The 20,579-nt window shown below is 52.3% G+C and overlaps 2 protein-coding genes across 3 annotated transcripts; one reads left to right on the top strand and one right to left on the bottom strand.

The window, feature by feature from the left end:
- Positions 1–321: 321 nt before the first annotated feature.
- IUM83_12259 (uncharacterized protein) lies at positions 322–1,318 on the bottom strand (the record flags this gene model as incomplete). Its single annotated transcript, XM_067936874.1, has 3 exons — positions 322–831; positions 894–1,024; positions 1,081–1,318. 3 exons carry the CDS (start codon positions 1,316–1,318, stop codon positions 322–324), a joined length of 879 nt encoding a protein of 292 aa, XP_067800083.1.
- Positions 1,319–8,391: 7,073 nt separating this feature from the next.
- On the top strand, positions 8,392–11,706 carry IUM83_12258 (DEAD/DEAH box RNA helicase; the record flags this gene model as incomplete). Of its 2 annotated transcripts, XM_067936872.1 has the most annotated exons (2): positions 8,392–11,572; positions 11,687–11,706. In XM_067936872.1, the coding sequence occupies 2 exons, from the start codon at positions 8,392–8,394 to the stop codon at positions 11,704–11,706; spliced, it is 3,201 nt and encodes a 1,066-aa protein (XP_067800082.1). The 2 variants fall into 2 exon arrangements, with proteins under 2 accessions (XP_067800082.1, XP_067800081.1); XM_067936873.1 differs by lacking the exon at positions 11,687–11,706 and having other exon boundaries at positions 8,392–11,625.
- Positions 11,707–20,579: the final 8,873 nt, after the last annotated feature.

Genomic DNA, 20,579 nt, shown 5'->3' with positions numbered 1-20,579 from the left:
TCACATGCGTAGCTGTCGCAATTCCACCTTGCAATAGCTCTTGAAATGAGGGTCGTTGAGACGTTGGCTGTGATGCCATTGGAAAGAAACAAAATAAACTGTGCGCTCACAGCTTCCTGTCCAGCCAAATCAATTGTGAGCCTCTTCGCCATTCATTTTTACTCCAGTACTTTTAGTCTTGTCGTAGTACTTTTAGTCTTGTTTTAGTACTTTTAGTCTTGTCTTAGTACTTTAAGTCTTGTCATACTAATTCTTATATTGTTGACTAACGATGGCCTTTTTATTAATCGGATACAAATCTATCCGAGTTTACCCAATCCCTTAATCACCCTCAGAGTCAGATTCAATACCAAAAGCAGCCTCGAAATGGCGCTCCCGGGTGGATATCGCTGCTTTTTTCTTCGCCTCAGCCTCATAAGTCTTGTCCTTCTCAGCAAAGCGCGCCAAGTACGAAGCTTCAAACTCTATCAACGATTTGCAGCTCTTGCCTTCTCCGAACGCGTCAATCTGGTCTTGGATAGGCGCCTTCAGTAAATTGTTCTCATGACGGTCATCCTCGCAGTCAGCAAGCCACCGGTCGATCTTCGCTTTAAAAGTTGTCTGTAAGTAACTGCGGTACTTTTGAAGTCGAACGCGCTCCCCAAACAGCGTGTTTGCTTCTTCCTTGAGCATACGCTGCCTATAGAAGACAAACTGCTTGCACGTGGATTGAAGTAACGTACTTGCGGGTTCCACCTGAAACTCAGGTGGCATGCGGTGGCGCTTATCGGGATGCAACAGTAGAAAGGTTCGTTTAAACCAAATTTGCGACAGCAAGTCCATGTGCTCCATCTGAACACAGTAATATTAATAAACACATGAGAACCTTTTGATTTTCATCCATCAACACTTACCTGGGTGAAGATGTACTCAAATAGGTCTGCATCACGGCTTAAATCTTCCAGTTCGTGCCCTTTCAAGCCTACAGGCTCGGGTTTCGGAGGGAGAGATACATTTTCTAGTTCGAGAAGCTCCGCTCGTAACTCTAGAGACACGTGTTAGAAATAACGGTAACTTATGGTCGCAATAGATTAAACCCACCTTCAAGTCGCTCGAATGCACGCGCGGCACGCTTGGCACGCTGGGCGCCGACACGCTTGGCGCGGTTCTTCTCCCACGACTTCTTCCCGATCTCACTGCGTGAGAGCCGCTCCTTGGTGCCCTTACACTTCTTCTTGTGCTTGGAAAGGTTGGTGCGCGATATCGCCTTGCCACACGCGTCGCACGGCGTCTTCACAGCGCTGCCGTACGGCGCGCGTGTCGTCACTCCCCTCGCCATATCGCGATGTGAGAATCGAATGCGCTCTTAACCACATTTATTGGCTAATATTAATTTTTCGGATATCACAATTTTGATTGGTTAAAATATTTTTTGCATGAGCTTGTTTTCCCGTTGCGCTTGTGAAAGAAGTTCACGTTGACCCATAGGATTTGTAGCAGATTTGCTGACGATGACGTCCGTCCCATAAGCCAAACATGTCTGAACATGTTTAACCATGTTTGGCCATATTTGGGGTTTCATCTTGTTTTCAGTATGTTCCTGTCCGTAACCCTTTTTGCAAACAATATCCAAACACCCCTTGTGCGTGTACATGTTCTAACCAAGGTCTGGGACTCGCACGATGCATTGCTCAAGGAAATAAAAAGCTCGATTGCGTCTCTCGGGCAGCACCTGGTGGTCGTCCTCTACATGAACTTGTCCTTGTAAGCCTTTGTCAGAGTCTAACAATATACAGTACACGTACTGTAAAACCTGTAATAGTGACCCATGGGGCACTCCGTTAGTACCCCCTGCTAGGGTGCGGGGTCTACTATTAAAGGGATGGTAGTCAAGTGAGAGTGGAAGAGTCCTAAAAGCTGCATGTGCTTGCTTAGATATCAGCCTCTCCGATGATGTCGATGAACGAGTCGCCATCTTCCGACGCGCTGCTGTTTTCAGCTTCCACAACTACATCGTCGTTGGTAGATGCAGCCGCGCGATGTTCAGCCAGCTAAGCCACAAAAGCCTCTCCGTAAATAAAGTGCGTGGTCAGAGAGAGTTGATCATCCGCTTCGAGGAAACAACGACGGAAGTTTGTGATGATGGTCTCGCTGGACACAGCCTTCCAAGCACGGGTCAGCCAGCTTCGAACCACATCGTTTCCCGGTACTTTCACGTTACGACGACGTGTGTACTGAAAGTTGTCGCTCATTTTCCACTCGTCAATGCTTGTCATAATGTTGTCCTTGAGAGGATTGAACCACAGGTAGTCTGCAATTTCTCTTCCACGGTGAACTTACGCTTCATTGTCACGACTCAAATTTGAAAATGAGAGAGATCGAATCAAACCGGCGAGACCTTGTTTGAAGCGCCAAGTTGATTCTTGCTTTTGATGTGTACGATCATCTGATAATTTTGATAATTCTGATAATTTGAATCAGGGTGGGGTACTAAAACAGGGATGAGGCGCTGTCGCATGTCCCCACCCAGTTGCTTAAAAATTTTTGGGATGGGGTACTATTAAACAAATGGGGCACAATTACAGGTTTTACAGTACATGCAATAGATGCACACACTTCGAAGTCTCTACATATTATGTATGTACATATTATGTATGTACATATTATGTATGTACATATTATGTATGTACATATTATGTGTGTAGAGACTTCGAAGTGTGTGCATCTATTACAGCCGTTCAATACATCATATTATGATGTAAGGAAGGGCTGCCGTTCAAGATCACCCGATTTGAGTTGGATGTGACGCCCGCATATGCTCGCGAAGAAGCACCATCATGAAAGACAAGTTGAACCGAGCCTGTACAAACAGTAAAAGGTGGGGCAGCTACATGTACAGTACGATTCTGCCCCATCCAAATGCTGTTCACGCGACGCAGGGCTTTCCAGGCCGTCATTCTTCGATTGACGCTCGCACGAATTAACTCAGCTGACAATGTTGACGTCCATCGCAGTGCTCGGCAGCGCTTTAGCGTTTCAGATCCTGTCGGTTGAAGCTCACCAGGTCGTGTACATTCCGTCGCCCACGTGGACGCGAGCGAACTCGACTGCGAGCGAACGTCGTGAGTTGTGGAATCCATTGGCGTTCCTTGAGAAGCAGGGCTTCAAGACGCAGGAGAATTTTACGCAGTACCAGATGGACAACGGGTACAAGAGTCTCCGCGACTTCATGGATAACGCCAAGTACACGGTCACGAAAGGAGCCGACCAGGCCTGTGGGTGGACCGACCCCAAGGGAATCGCCCAACAGATCCCGTCGGACGGCATCATGCGCACGTCGGGCTACACGCACGATGGCCCCTGCGAGATCTACATGGGCGACAAGCTGGCTCTGTCGTACCTGAACTGCCACGAGTCGATCACGGACCAGACATTCAAGTTGGATTACAGCGGTTGCGGCGATAGGTGCATCCTGTACTGGTACTGGCTGGGCGTGCGCTACCTGAAGGGCAAGTACTCGTGGCAAGTGTACAAGGAGTGCATCCCGCTCTACTCTGGCTCAGGCGGCGCCTCGACGGCAACGAATCCGAATGGCAACTGAGTTCTCTCAACGACCGCGGACCTATTTCTTGTAGTGCTGCAGAACGCACTGTGGGGCCCGCAATTCGGGCGAGCGTCACGTCCATAGTTGTTGTGTAGGCAGTAGTTGTTTTTACATGTACTCCTTTGTTGTACCCCACTCTCGCTTGTCCTGCACGACTTAGGTGTGTGCGAGCGCGTTCGTTCTTAAAATGATATGCAACGTGCTGTACTAAAATTGACGCGACTGCCATGTCAACACTTCCTACTACATGTATGTAAATGGACTTAGTTGCCTAGTTGTCTTTTGGCCCCATGTATTTGTAGTGTGCAGCAGAGAATTTTATAACAAAAAATGTACAGCCCATGTTTTCAGTCGGAGGAGGTGAAACGACACTCAAATCTAGCAGGAGAGCTCAAGCTAAATCGACCCCAATGGCATTTGAGGACAGCCCGCAGACTCAGCCCCATGGTCCTAGTTGGTCCTACGATTCCCTGGTCGACGCTGGGTCGGTCTTATGCGGGCTTTAATGACCGATAGATCTACGTTTGGTAGGAACTCTGCCATTTACTATGGACGTCATCCTTGAGCTGGACATTTCCAGGAGGCCCAGACCGCGATCGCGTACGCTGTCGTCGCCGCTGTGGTCTAGGGCTGGGAAACCTCCTGCCAGAAGACCTCCTGCCAGAGTGAACTACTGCTGCCAGAGTTGGCAGGAGAAGTTCACGTTGACCCATAGGATTTGTAGCAGATTTGCTGACGATGACGTCCGTCCCATAAGCCAAACATGTCTGAACATGTTTAACCATGTTTGGCCATATTTGGGGTTTCATCTTGTTTTCAGTATGCTCCTGTCCGTAACCCTTTTTGCAAACAATATCCAAACACCCTTTTTGGTGGGTTGGGGTGACGCCCTCACGGAGCGCTGACGGGCTTGATGCTCGCCGGTCGCTTTAAGGCAGTGCTTTCGAGCATTTGCCAGTCTCTAACAAGTCTATCCCTCACATCTACTCCCACAACACCCTCCCCGAGATCTCTCTCCCCCCGCCTCCTTCGCTTAGGTACGTTCAATGTGAACTCCATTGGTTCAGAGCGCAAGAAGCTCGACACGCTTCCTGCAGACCTCGCGGCGTACCGCGTCGACATTGCTGCCCTCCAAGAGACGAAGATATGCACCGAATCCACGCAGTCCATCGGTAACTACTCTCTGATCACCCTGAAATGCACTAACCCCCACTACGGCGTCGGCTTTGTGGTGGCGCCTCACCTGCGCCGCTACGTCACCAGCGCGTGGGCCGTCTCCGACCGCATCGGTGTCCTCCAGCTACGGCTCCGAAGCGGACGCATGAACATCATCAACGCATACGCCCCACACATGGGCCGCAGCATCGAGGAAGCCGACCGCTTCTACGCTGACCTCGCTACGACACACAACAAGCTTCCCCGGCGCGACCTCACCTTTGTTCTCGGCGACTTCAACGCCAAACTGGGCCAACCTCGCGACGGCGAGCACTTCGTAGGCAACTGGGCCCGCGGATATCGCAACCGCAATGGGTACTTACTCGCTGCTTTCTGTGAATTACATGGACTAACTGCAACTAACACTTTCTTCCGCAAGCGTGCCAAGAATCTTACAACGTGAACGCAACGACGCGTCGGACACTGCATCTACAATCAAATCGACTACGTGCTCAGCCCGGCGTCCATCCTCAAGCTCTGCACGAATGCCCACGCATGGGGCGGTACCCTCACTAACTCCGACCACAAGCTAGTGACTGCTGACTTCAATCTTCGCGACGTCCCCAACGCCGCTTCCAGACCCACGTCGCCCGAGACGAGGAAACACGCCTCGCACACAGCCGACTCTACTACGACGAAGACGCTCGCACCGATTACCAACGCCGCCTCGCCACTGCACTCCAAGACGACGCCGAGACCCTGAGCATCGCTTCGCCCCAAGACCGCTGGGACCGCATTCTCCGCCACGCCTACACGTCCGCCGAAGATTCCGTCGGCTACCAGCCTGCTATCAGCAAAGGCCGCTTCGCCGACCCGCAGTTAAAAACACTCTCCTACCTCCAGCAGCAGCTACGCCTAGAAATCTACAACAACACCAGTGCCGACGTTCGTCAGCTGCGCAAGACCCGGAACGAAATCCTCCATGCCATCAGAACCCGCTGCCTCGAACTAGCAAACCAAGCCCTCGATCACCAAGCAGAAGTGATCGAGTCACTCAGCACATCGAGTCGCGTCTACGAAGCTACACGTGCACTTCTTCGCAAGCCGAGCCCCCGCCAACACATCCGAGACAAACAAGGTAAACTAGTTCTATCTACTAACCGAGCTAACCACCTAGTGCGAAAGCACTTTCACTCTCTCTTTGTTGACCCATCCCGAGAAGTAATCCACCCCGACTCGGAGCGCCGACCGCTGCAGCTACCGATTGACCCAGCCGAGCTCGAACGCGCCTTCCATCGGCTCAAGAACGGCCGCGCCGCTGACCCAGACGCCGTATCAGCATAACTACTCAAGTATGGCGCTGATGCTCTCGCCCAACCGCTCGCTGAGCTCATCAATCAAGGATTCGCCACAGGTCAACATATCCGGCTTGGTGCCGGCCTACTGATTGGCCTGCCCAAGCTGAACAAGCCTCGCGGCGAGTGCTCCAGCCTTCGCCCAATCGTACTGCTCAATTGCGTTCGAAAAGCACTATCGGTCGTGGTACTTCGCCGGATTGCCGGCAACGTTGCAGGGTATCTCTCGCCACATCAGAGCGGCTTCCGCCCCGGTCGCAGCACCGCCGATGCCGTCTGGGCCCACCACTGGATCGCCGCACGTGTCCAACGCTATCGCGAGGTGTATCATATCCTCGGCATTGACCTGTCGCGGGCCTTCGACACCATCGACCGGGCCAAGCTCATGGACGTGCTCCGCAGTTTCCTCGACGACGACGAAGTACGCCTAATCCAGCTCCTGCTCGCGGACACAACGCTGTCACTCCGATCTGGATCGACCACGCTGAACCCGTTCACAAGCAACCTCGGCACGCCCCAAGGCGACTCACTTTCGCCTGTTCTGTTCATTGTCTACCTAGAAGCTGCTTTACGCGATCTCGCTGACTCCCTCGACGTTGGCCGTGCATTCCTCGACGATATGATCGTCTACGCAGACGACGCCGACTTCGTGTGCCGCACCGTCGAAGCCACCGCCTTCATCCAAGACCATCCCCAGCGATCTTGGCTCGCTGGTCGCTGGCCATGAACTCGTCGAAGACCGAGCTGACGACGGTTGCTCGCGCATCAACCAGTACTCCTACTCGTCACGTCCGCGCCCAAGAGGAAGCATGGCGCAACACCAAGAAACTCGGTTCTCTTCTGGGTGATGCCGAAGACGTCTCGCGCCGTAAACAGCTCGCCCGTGCCGCCCTCAACCGAACGTGGACATTATGGCTGCAAACCTCGCAGACTTCCGAGCGCACCAGAGTTCGCCTGTACAACAGCTACGTATTGCCGATTTTGCTATACAACTGCGGTACGTGGGCGCTTACGAAAGGGGACGTGCTCGGCCTTGAGAGCTTTCATCGCCGACAACTTCGCCAAGTACTCGGCGTCCGCTACCCTCGGCGGATCTCCAACGCAGCGCTCTACAAGCGCTGTAACGCTCGACCTCTGCGCTACCGCATCACCAAGGCACGATGGGTACTCTTTGGACAGATTCTTCGCGGCTCGGATCGCAACCCAGCGTTCATGCAAATGGCTCGCTACTTCGACAGCTCTACTGAACGTGGCTGGCGAGGACGCCCCCGCACCACGCTACCAACGATCTTGGATCAAAACCTTCGCAATACCAAGCGAGGACGCCGGCTCCGCACCAAAACTGACCTTCTCACGCTTCGTACCCAAGCACAAAACACGACCGAGTGGAAGAAACTCGTGGGAGACATAATCGCATGGATGCCATGTGAGGACGACTTGACGTATGCGGATACTACCCTATGCCGGAGACTAGCTACTATACACCTAGGCTCCCAGTAAGACAGATTGACGCGAAGACGTAATACAACAACAACAACATCCAAACACCCCTTGTGCGTGTACATGTTCTAACCAAGGTCTGGGACTCGCACGATGCATTGCTCAAGGAAATAAAAAGCTCGATTGCGTCTCTCGGGCAGCACCTGGTGGTCGTCCTCTACATGAACATGTCCTTGTAAGGCCCTGGTTTCTCCGTCCGTGTCTGGGTTCAGTTGAACGGTGTCCTGTATGGTTGATCGCGCAGCCGAGTTCTTAGTCAATTACTTCGAGACTTTTTTTATACTTTTGAAGTACGTCGAAGTTGTCATATCGCTCGTCATCTGTACGTCCTCTCCGTTAAGCATTCACCTTACTTGCTCGGTATCCGCCCGATTCTATCTGATTTCGAGATCGTACTCGGCTTGTTTTCTATCTTGCAAAGTAAACTACAGCAATTCCCACTCTTCGTCATGTATTAATACCAACCGAACCACGACTGGTATTCGCAGATTAACGGATAACGTGCCGCTCTCACTATATACAGACGCCATTGTAGCACCCCGGTGCATCAAGCACTCGCTCGCTCAATCCTCCCAAAAACGTAACCAACAATATATTACTTAACGTACCCCCTTTTTCAAGTACAAGTGAAAAGTCAATTTTTCTCACAAAAATCTCGTTTCCGTTCGCTCCACCTTCCGCTCACCCCTCGTCTCGCCACAATCCTCACTCTAACATCATGTGCCCGCAGCCACGAGTCTGTGCCCGACAGACTGATGGCAGCAAGGCACCTTTCACTTGCACTTTTGATCCATCGCCATGGCCGACGAGGAGCTGGACCTGTTCGGCGCCTTCGACGACGCGTCCGCCACGCTCACGGCCGCGGAGCAGGCGTCCACCGCCGTCTCGTCCTCCTCCGCCTCTGCCAAGCGCAAGGACGCGCCCGCTCGCGCCGCCAACGACGAGCAGGCGGCGTCTCCGCCCGCCAAGAAGCAGCAGAGTCAGAGTGATGGTCGCCCGGCCTCCACGGCGCTCAAGGTCGTGGAGGGCAAGCGCATCGACGCCACGCCCGCGGACAACGGTGACCAACACTCTGGAGGCTCCAGCGGCGGCGTGGTGTCCACCGGCACGCAGCAGAAGAACCTCATCTCGTTCTCCGTGTACCCGCCCGAGCACGAGGCGACGCCCACGGCGGGCGCGGCCGCCAAGAACCCGGCCAAGACGTACCCGTTCGCGCTGGACCCGTTCCAGCAGCAGGCCGTGGACTACATCGAGGCCGGCGAGTCCGTGCTCGTCTCGGCGCACACGTCGGCCGGCAAGACGGCCGTGGCCGAGTACGCCATCGCCAAGTCGCTGCGCGACAAGCAGCGCGTGATCTACACGTCGCCCATCAAGGCGCTGAGCAACCAGAAGTACCGCGACCTGGAGGAGGAGTTCGGCGACGTGGGGCTCATGACCGGCGACATCACCATCAACCCGTCGGCCACGTGCCTCATCATGACGACGGAGATCTTGCGGAGCATGCTCTACCGCGGCTCCGAGGTCATGCGCGAGGTGGCCTGGGTCATCTACGACGAGATCCACTACATGCGCGACAAGGAGCGCGGCGTCGTCTGGGAGGAGAGCATCATCCTGCTGCCGCACAAGGTGCGCTTCGTCTTCCTGTCGGCCACCATCCCCAACTCCAAGGAGTTCGCCGGCTGGATCTGCCACATCCACCACCAGCCCTGCCACGTCGTGTACACGGACTACCGCCCCACGCCCCTGCAGCACTACATCTTCCCCGCGGGGGGCAACGGGCTCCACCTCGTGGTCGACGAGAAGGGCAAGTTCCGCGAGGACAACTTCCAGAAGGCCATCGCCACGCTGTCGGCCTCGGTGGACGACGCGGCGGCTGAGCTCGCGTCCTACGGCAGCAACACCAAGCGGCGCAAGGCGCAGAAGAGCAACCCGAAGAAGAAGGTCGGCACCGACGTGTTCCGCATCGTCAAGCTCATCATGGAGCGGCAGTACGACCCCGTGATCATTTTCTCCTTCAGCAAGCGCGAGTGCGAGTCCTACGCACTGCTCATGAGCAAACTAGACTTCAACACGGAGGAGGAAAAACAGTCTGTGGACCAGCTTTTCAAGAATGCGATGGACTCGCTCTCGGACGATGACCGCGCGCTGCCGCAGGTGGATTCCATTCTGCCGCTGCTTCGTCGTGGCATCGGTATTCACCACGGTGGCCTGCTGCCCATTCTCAAGGAAGTGATCGAGATTCTCTTCGGCGAAGGTTTGCTCAAGTGTCTTTTCGCTACCGAGACGTTCTCTATGGGTCTGAACATGCCTGCCAAGACTGTCGTTTTTACGAACTGCCGCAAGTACGATGGCAAGGACTTCCGTTGGATTACTGCCGGCGAGTACATTCAAATGTCTGGCCGTGCTGGTCGACGTTCGCTTGACGCGCGTGGTATCGTCATTCAGATGTTGAGCGAGCAGATGGAGCCGCAGGTTGCCAAGGGCATTCTCTACGGCCAAGCTGACCCGCTTTTCAGTACGTTCCACCTCGGCTACAACATGTTGCTGAATTTGATGCGTGTGGAAGATGCCGACCCGGAGTACATGATCAAGCAGTCGTTCCACCAGTTCCAGAACGAGCTGGCTGCGCCCGCGCTTGAGGAAGCGCTTGAGCGCGCTGAGGAGGAGAAGGACCAGATCGTGATCAAGAACGAGGAAGAAGTTGCGCAGTACTACTACCTGTCCAGGTCGCTCGTACGTCTCAAAGAGGAATTCCTGGCTGTTCGCAACAAGCCGGACTATGTTGTGCGATTTCTCAACGGTGGTCGTTTGGTAAAGCTCTACTGCCCGGAAAGCGACGATGGTACGACGAAACCCAAGTGGGATTGGGGTGTTGTTGTGAACTTCACCACCAAGAACGCCAGTGACTCGACCTCTGCGGCTCCTGACACGATTGTGCACGTTCTGCTGAACTGCGTGGCAAACAATGGTAACACGAAGTCAAACGACGCTACCAACGGCAGCTCTGTTTCGGAACTGCCCACACCGGCCCCGGAAGGTATGATGGGTCTATCTTCGTCTACTAACTACGAGATGAAAATCTGCCCCGTGCCGCTGGAGATGCTGGATCTGCTGTCATCCCTGCGCGTGTACATCCCCAAGGACTTGCGGACGTTGGAGAGCCGTCAGGCTGTCGGCAAGTCGGTGAAGGAGGTGTTGCGTCGATTCCCTCAAGGTGTGCCGCTCTTGGACCCTCGTGAAGACATGGACATTCAGGACGAGCAGTTCACGCGTGTGATTGAGAAGACAGTCGAGGCTGAGAAAAAGCTTAAAAGCTCAACATTCCACAATGCATCTGACAAGGAGGCTAGATTTGCACTGTACAACCTGAAGATGGAGAGTGAGGCAACGATGCGTGAGTTGGAGCGTAAGATCAAGGAATCCAAGTCCTTGGTGCTGCGCGACGATCTGCGTCGCCGTCGACGTGTGCTGCGGAGACTTGAATTTGTGGACAAGGAGGGTGTGATCCAGCGTAAGGGTCGTACGGCTTGCGAGGTGTCAACGACAGACGAGCTTCTGGTGACGGAGATGATCTTCAACGGTCAGTTTAATGATTTGTCGGTGAACGATACGGTGGCGCTTCTGAGTTGCTTGATCAACACGGAGAAGAAGAAGGAAAGCGACAAACCGCCGCAGGCTGAAAGCTTAGAAATCCCTGTCCGCCAACTGCGCGAAACTGCGCAACGCATTGCCAAGGTAATGCAGGACGCCAAAATTACTATCGATGTCGATGAGTACGCTGGTGCATTCAACACCAGTCTGGTAGACGTGGTGATTGCTTGGTGCCAGGGGGCCAAGTTCTCGCAGGTTTGCAAGATGTCGGATGCGTTTGAGGGCACGATTATCCGTTGCCTGCGTCGTCTAGAGGAGTTGCTGCGCCAGCTTACGTTGGCTGCGCACTCCATCGGCGACGTCGAACTCGAGAAGAAGTTTGACGAGGGTGGCAAGAAACTCAAGCGCGACATTGTGTTTGCGGCCTCCCTCTACCTGTAGTTTACCTACGCAGTTGTTAACCTCGATACAAACTTTTGATTTCGTTGTCGAACGCTGTTAGTTGTCTCACTTTTATCGTGATCGGCACTGTCGATTCGACAGAGCTGTGCGGTGAGACCGACGGAGTTCCGCATGCGATTGCCAGGTGACGAGTCCCGTTTCGATTCGAAACTGTCGAAGTGGCTGCGGGTTACCAACCCGTTGATGCTGGCGGAAACTGCGGCACCGTGAACCCGGGTTAGCTCGGCCTCAATACGTAAAAACTTTAAGGTTTTCGGCAAAAAAACGGTGCAGAGATCAGGTACACAACGTCGTTATGTTCACATTTGTATGGAAAAGGCTAAGCATTTCTTCAAATCCGAAATCCGCAAATTATGCGATGATCAGTTTTTACGCCGAGAAAACTCAAAATTCGCCAACAAATTATATAAGGCGGGAACTTTTTACGAGTGTTGCAATGAACCCATGGGTTACAGTATCAAGCTGCATCCATGCAGCGATCTGCTGGTGATGTTTTGTCGGATCGGCACTGCGTCGACGCTGGTACAGTACTATTTAAATGGTTGCCCTATAAAAGGTTTACTATGTTCAAAACTTCTTTGTAAAAGCTATGAGAACCAACTTATTTTATTGATGCAATGAAGTTCAACAACGTATTTTACAGCTCCAAACTGGTAGTGTGTACAGACGTCATCATCAGAAGTGTAAGGTGGCTGCAGCATCATCTTTGTGTTTCTCAGAGCCTATGAAAGCGGCAACATGGCTATAGCAGGCGCTTTTCCTTATGGCGGCGCTTTCTGGTGTCAATATTAATAATTCACACCAGACCAGTGACAACTGTTTTCGTTATCGACTGCATCATGATAGTGTATATTTATATTTGAGAGGAGCACAGCGAATCTCAGACCTGCACAACAACGCATGCACAGCACAATACCCACACAATATCCTAGAATAAGAAAATGTCGCATGAATTTCATGTTGACCAGCCGCGCTCCGCTTGGCTGGGCGCCCCCGCGGTTCGCTTCGCTCGCGCCTTTAAAGATAACATGTCCTGGCGAGTGCAATGCACGGCTCGCTGGAATGCTTGTCGCTGGACCCGCCTCAGCAAATGCATGTACCGCGCGGGTTTGCTGCGGCTACGCTCCTCGCAACCGCTCGCCTTAGCCGCCCCTTCCCGGTTTGTGCTGAATCGCATTTTATCGTGTTTATCAGGGATCATACCTAATATTATCTCTTTATATTTTTGTTTGAAATAGGTACAGTATTAGTGAGCGAGCCAGACTCCCATCATTTTGTGGAATCACGTATAAATCATACGGTATGATCCAATGTAAGCATTGATGACGATTTTGTCTTGTAAAAAATGGGATTTGTTGTGGCCAAACATGGACGCCTCATTTGAACTTGTAATAGTTGGCTATTACACTGAGGTGCAGTTATGGATGGTTACATGTAGCTGCTTTATCGACTGGCACCCATGCACCGTAGAATGCCCAAATAATGCAAGCGATAGCATGTAGGTGTTTAGGATACTAACTAGTGTTGTGCCGAGTCACTCTGTGGCTGCACCAAGGGCGATAAATATGTGGGAAGATGGATCTTGAGACAATTTTACCAAGCGATGTATCTTTTTCCATACATTCCAGTACATACTGTACCACACCATATATATAATACAAGTGGTTCAACTCGTGAACGGTCACCCAGCACCAAGTCGTTCTGCACGACATGGCGCTCGAATCGTGCACATAAGCGATACCATGCATGATCTATTCGGTTTGGCACTTTCTAGAAGTGCCATTACCGAGCCAAATCGGTTTTGGATCACAATTTGAGCGATGCTCATCTAAATCCTCTGTGATGTACCACGAAGTACGAAGACCACTAAATTAATACACAAGATATGTTCTTTCAAGTACAAAAAATGTATGTTGTATGGGGATTTAATTTAAAAGGTCTGATGAAGTGGTCAACCGCAAAACACCGGGTGTTTCACAAAAAATATGTAAAAGCTACTTAGAAGACGTACGGACACAATCTACGCACAATCGGATTCCGACTCAATTTGGATAAGATCGCTTGAAGTTGTGAACGAACAATGCGTTGTACTGTACATACCTATGTGCCTATGCTGCGATCAACGAGAGCCAGAGGATTTGTCTACTACGATGCTATCCCATCTGCTTCACTACGTTTTCATGACGCGGGCGAACCACTGGAGATGGCGGTATTTTTCATTGCTCACTCTTCAATTTTCCATAACATTCAGACCTTCCCAACCTGCCAACCTTCAAGCTCCATGATCTTCAAGTCCTTCTTCGCTGCCGTCGTTGTTGCTGCTGTCGCTACCTCCGCCTCTATCAATGCCCAGCAACAACCGACCTGCGCCGGTTTCACCGCGTGCGGATCTGGGGTCAGCGCTGACGCGCTTCGAATTTCTAGCTGCTGCCAGAAGATGTACGGTGACAACTACGGCCAGTGCTGCCAGGACAGTTGCTCGTGCGGCAAACCTTGCTAGCAAGATCTACCCACCGAATGGTTTTCTTGGTATCGCTCCTACTTGGTACTTGCCCTCTCAAAAATGATATTCGTTGAATACACAGACGAAAATTTTGAGCCTTTAATCATTTGTAGATTTTTCATTTTAACCCAATTAACGCGGAATTCTGTATTCGACAGATTAAGTAATATTGCAGGTGTAAATATTCCGGGAGCTTAGCCGCTGGAAGGTTGACAGGAATTCCCCGCGTATGCAATTTTGTATGTGTGTGTGTGTGTGTGTGTGTGTGGGGGGGGGGGGGGGTTATCATTGAGGATCAGTGCTGGTGAGATAGACGAGTATTTTCAGACAGCCATAGAAAATACAGTATAAACGGCGAAGAGGTTTGAAAATACGGTTGCGAACTATTTTCTCCCCCCTCTCCCTTCCCCTAGCTGCCACTCATTTTTGAAACGATGGACGCGCTAGACTACGTGGACGCGAAGGAGTTCAAGAAGCTGTGGAGTCGCCTGCTGAAGGACGGCTGGAAGGCAAGGCAGCCCACAGGGCTAAACGTTGGCCACACGTATGTGAAGCCCGGCGTGAAGGACAGGCTTCGCAAGGATCGCGTCAATGTGGACTACTTTGTCGGTACGGTGCTTGGCATGCAGATAAGGTATTGCTGGTACTAATATGCACTACTTCTAGGAGCAAAAAGCCTATGGCAGTACGCCAGTCGTTCGGGTTTAGTGGCACCGACCTTCTCTGGGCCACCGTTACGAGTTGGACAGCCACCAATGGGGAAACAAGCGGCGTACGCGGCGGCGCAGCTGCAAATGCCGACTCCCCGTGACGAAGATGAGACAAGTGCGGGACAAGTTGCTGGGTCTGTTCGCGGTGATCGGGTGGATACAGAACAAGTCGCTGGGTCTGCACGCGGTGATCGGGCGGATCCAGAACAAGGCGGTGTGTCTGGTGGCAAAGGTCGGGTGGATACAGAACAAGTCGCTGGGTCTGGACGCGGTGATCGGGTGGATACAGAACAAGGCTGTGTTGACATTGCGTCGGTTGATTCTGATTCCGAGAGCGATGCTAGCGAGGAGGCCAAGACGGATGACGAACCAGATGATTTGGGTGCATTTGATCGTGACAACTTCATGGATGCAATGCGTGCTGAGAAGCTGTTTCCTCCTCTTGCGCCGGATGACGTCAACGTTGTGCCCGATATCTTCTCAGTCAGTGATGAGTCGGAAGAGGGAGACTCTGCTTTCTACGATATCGATCCCGAGCTTGAGGAATTCGTGGACGATGTAGAATCCGATTCAGAGTATGAAGATGAAGGCGAGAATTTCCAGCAAGACGACGATGAAATGAGAGGGCTCGAGTGGGCAATTTTTGATCAAGACCATTGCGGTAAGTCTGTCTTCTATAGAATACGTTTTGTCATGCACTAACCTATTCTGTATTGTTATGAGTGTAGCTAATTTGAAGTTGGACAAAGCGACGTTGTATTCTGGAAGGTTTGGTCCCACCAAATCTGCAGTCGCTTGTGCAGATTCACCGATCGGGATGTTTTTTTACTTCTTGCCCAAGAAGTTGTGGACAAAAATCGCTGCAGAGAGTGAAGCCTACCGACAACGGTGCATTCCGGCAGTTGCGCAGAAAATCAGGGAGCGGCAGCTTTTTGCCCAGGCCCAAGACCCTAAAAAGCGTGTTGAAGATCTGAGGGACATTGTCAGCAGGCTGGAGAGGCAGAAGCCGATCAAAGCGTACGAAATTCTGCACGTCATCGGCCTGCTCACGGCGCACGCTGTGTGGTCACACGGATGGTCTGGAAAAGCACTGGACTATTGGCGAGGATGGAGCTGTTCCACGGGGCACGTTTGGAAAATATATGACGCGCGACCGATTTAGGATGATTACACGATATCTTCACTTTACAAGCAATGTGAGTCACATGACGGACAAGGCCTTCAAAGTTCGCCCTGTCTTGCAAGAGATAGAGAAAACTTTCCGTCGGGGGTATCGTCTAGGTCCCGCGGTTAGCTTTGACGAAGGTACTATTCCGAATCGAAGCCAGTACAACCCGATCCGGGTGTACAACAAGGATACACCTCACAAGTATGGGACCAAGTGCTACATGACGTGCTGCGCCGATACGGGATATTGTGCCAGGTGAGCTGGCAACTCTGCGTTCGACAGCATAACGGAAGACGTGGTCTATCTAGTTCTGTATAACTGGAGTCTTTGTTTACTAACATTGTTATGGTATTCTGTATATTACAGAGTTGAAGTATATCTAGGAGCTGAACCAGGCAAGAAGAAGAAACAAGGCTCATCGCAGAGAGCTGTCATCCGCAACGTTTTGAAAACGTTTGATGGTCAAGCGAAGCAGAGATTGGTTGTCGCGGATAATTTCTACAGCTCCCCAGCTTTGGCACTCGCACTGCTGCCCCTGGGTTTCTACTATGTCGGGACTCAGCGTTCTGATCGACTAGGGTGGCCATCAGACCTCATGTTCCCGCAGAAGAAAAGGCCGCAGTACATGCCGAGAGGGACTTACAGAATCGCTCAATACAGACAGTATCCAGCACTTGTAGCCACAGCCTGGATGGACTCAAGTTCCGTGCATCTAATATCGACAGGATGCTCCACAGCGCAGACTTGCGTGACGAGGAAAGACAAGAGGACAGGAGCTCTCACGCAGGTCCCTTACCCGCAGTTGATCGCAGACTACCATTCTGGTATGGGTGGCGTAAATACCCACGACCAAATCCGCCTCCAGCGGTATTCTATCCAGCGCTGCGTTGCATTCAAGAAATACTACCGACAACTATTTCTCGCGTTCGTGGACATGGCGCTCGTCAATGGCTTCATTCTTCACAAGATCATCATGAAGCGGAAGGGTAAGCGTGTTCCCTCGCACGCGGCGTACATGCGGCAGCTTCACGTCGAGTTACTTGCAGTTACAGCTATTAGTTTCCGTACGAACCGACACGCTGAAGATCTGGCAAGTGTGCCGACCGGTAATCGTGACCACGTGCTGCGTAGCACATCTGAGCTCTACAAGGCTAAGTCGGGCAAGAGCAAGGGGAAGAGCAAAAGCCGACAATTTCTCTGTAAGGTCTGCTCAGCATTGAGCCCCCCCCCCCCCCCCCCCCCAAGTGAAGAGCTTCGAGACCAGATTCTACTGTCGGGAATGTACCGGGGCTCTCCAAGGGTACATCCCCTTGTGCAATACGGTTCGGCGTCCAGAAGCAGGTAATACGTTGACTGCAGCCAAATATGGCACGGTGCGTGGGGTAGCGGGGCTGCGATTCCTGCGCACCTACGGGGAAGAATTCGCCTGCGGAAGCGCAAGCGGACGGAGGTTAGTGACGGAGAAGACAATGAGTAAGTAAACGGAGTGCTGAACAAACCTGGGCTCGACGCGTTGCCATCTTCTTCGCGCTCACCCACTTCCGACCAGTTCGATCCTACTACTTCTCTCTAAGTCTAGAACTGGTCGAAAAGTTGGTGAGCGCGCTCCCTCGCCTTGCGCTCACCACCACTGAAACGACGCCGCCTGTTTGGTGAAAACTGAACATGATAGGGAGGAGATCGAAATAAAGAGTGTTGCCCATCATACCATATGCTACTCTGACCAATTGCAATCGTCAGATTTTCCATGTGACGGATACATTGTCGCTGCCTTGTTCACACACGCAGCATTTTTGCGACACTTCGCAGCGTCTAGAGCTGGAAGGGCTTGCAACAGATAAATTGTTGCAATCGTCCAGCTATAATTAAACTAAGTCATTCTCTTAATCTGTCTAATACAGAATAATTTCCCGCGTTAAATGGGTTAATACACTCGCCCTGGGCATTCGCATCCGCATTCCATCACTTTCTCCAATTTGACTTGTTCTGTCTAGATAGTTTTGCGAAAGTCATCCGAAGTGAGCGTTGCGGCTTTCAACCTCTTGCCCTCGCTGTACGATTGCGTTCACTGATGTCGATCTCTGATTCTCTGCCACACATGATGATTTGAGTTTTGGAAGTTTAATATACCTGCAGGTAAAAACTGTCATCCGATCATCACGCATTCAGAAATGATTCTCAACGTATTCATAAAAGCTAATTCTTATTGTATGCATCGTGCTTTATGAAAAATAAGTGTATGATGCTAAGGGAGATCAACACTTTGAAGCTGCTGCACAGGTCGAGGGCGTCTTCGCGAGAAAGCCGCCGCGCCAAAAGCTGGGATGGATACTCCACCACGTGGTACGATACCGTCGCCAATAAGATCACCAGGCCGAAGAACGAAATGGTGCGGTCGTAGTAGCTGCTTTGGCTCTTGATAGGCTTGCTGAAAGGTACGTTTTCTGGACGCGTCGACGCGTGGAAAACGGGTTTTCCAGCGAGAGAAATGGGTGGTCATGAACCAACGAGTGTAGGATAGTCATTGTTCAATTTGCCGCGTAACTCCAGAGTTCCACCTGTTCCGCCTCCATCTCGAATCTTCCATGACTCGCTCGCACGTACACGCAGCCCCTGGCTTCATGCTCCGGTCTTCGTGCGTCACGAGGCACGATGGGTACACGGTCAAGTCGTGGAGGTCTCCGGACGCGATCTTGTGGTTCAACCAGGAGAAGGCACTCCCATCCGGTGCCGCGCGTCGAACGCCCACAAAATCAACCCGATCATCGCCCTCCTGTTCGGACAAAGCGGACTTTCTCCGACACTGACGCTAGCAGCCGTCCGAGCGGGACACGCTACGGTTCTCTCCCGCCTTCTCGGCGACCAACATTCACCGCGCTCGCGTCCGAGCCGTGACATCTCTAAGCTACTTGCGGGTCTTGTTGAGGATGGCAGCCTTCCCGACGGGGCTGCTCAGTGCGCGTGGGTCTCGCCAGGCGACGAACAGCGCCACCTCTTCAGCCTGCAGCATGCCGTCGACGATGTGTTCGTGCACGAGAGCTCTGAAGGAGTTCCGTGAGATGTATTGCAAAGCAAAGACCTCAGACTCCGAGCGCTACTACACGATGGTTAAGAGGAAGTCCGAAAGCCCGCTAGAGTTTACTACCACCTGAACAAGGTGGCAGATAAGGCGGGTATCGACTTTGACTCGTCGTCCAAGCAGCGGGAACGTCATCTGAAGGTGTTCACGAAGAAGCTTTTGGACTCACGACTTCGAACGACGTTGCAAGACCAACGCATCCGGAGACTATGTGACTTGGAGTACGTCCTAAAGCAGCACGAAGAGATGACCCAAGGCGATGACTACGATGCTCCTCCGGCCAAGCGGGACTTCCGGGCAGACAATGTTCCGCACGGACGGTTCCAGTCGAAGCGTTCCGGACGCGCGTATGTGGTTCAGGACGAAAATGTTTCGGACGAAGATGAAGATGATCGGGAAGTGCGTTTCCAAGATGCGGTGGATGAAGTTCCTGTCACTCCGACGACGGCAAGTTCGGCTGTTGGAAGTGCGGCGACCGGAGGTGATTCCAGACGAGACGAAGATCGCGTGCAAGATATTTCAAGCACTGTCTTCCGGATTATGGAGAACTCCGGTTGGAGACTTCCTTCGGGCGGAGATTTCCGGATGCCATCTCGGTCTCCTCGTTTCGACACTTCGAACCGCACCAAGTTCTGTGAGCGCTACAAGGATTTTGGACACTCTACGGAGAGCTGCTGGACCGACCTTAAGTGTGATCACTGCGGCCGGAAAGGGCACCCCGCCCGCCTGTGCAGAGTTCGACCCTGCCTGTTCTGCAAGAAGCTTGATGAAGACCAATGTGAAGAGTGGAAGAAGTTCCAAGCTGTGAAGACTTTCGCTCGTCAAGGAACACTGGACCTTCCGTCCGCTATCCGGAATCAACTACTGGATGGGGACGTCGATTCTGGGGAACAACAGTTACACTAACAAGCCCGCTGGATGGGGATCCAGAACGCGTCGGGCTCAAGACTATCCCGGAATTGTGTGTCCTAGTGTATATTGGACCAGAGTTGAGGAGCAAGCACCAAGATAACCATCAATGCATGACTGTGATTTCAGAGGAAAACGACAAATACCTATCCGATCAACAACGTTTGGAGCGGTCTCGGTTGGAAGAAAGTCGTCTGGGGGATAATGATTCGAACGACCCTCCCGAATTCCGACTGGGGCCCGGCCAGAGGTACGGATGGTGGAAAGAGCACAACCCTGATGACACCAAAAAAGTGGCGATGGTCCATGGTGCTGTGAACAACAGTCGAACGGATATCCTTCTGGATTCCGGAGCATCTGTTAGCATGGTGAGTTTGGACCTTGAGCGTAGGTTCAAACTCCGACTGAAGTTTTGCAAACAGCCCCGGGTGTCCGAATTTGGTGGTTTCCCGACGATTATCACGGCTACTACTGAGGTGAAGATTACCTTGGGACCTCGCGTGGTCTACATTACGGAACTATGGGTCGCGAACATTGGCGAAGGTGTGGATGTGCTTCTTGGTA

This window comes from Phytophthora cinnamomi, assembly GCF_018691715.1.
Source record: "Phytophthora cinnamomi strain GKB4 chromosome Unknown Contig2, whole genome shotgun sequence".
Classification (NCBI taxonomy): Eukaryota; Oomycota; class Peronosporomycetes; order Peronosporales; family Peronosporaceae; genus Phytophthora; species Phytophthora cinnamomi.
Note: the sequence above shows the minus strand (reverse complement) of the source record. Positions and strands in the feature narration are given on the sequence as shown.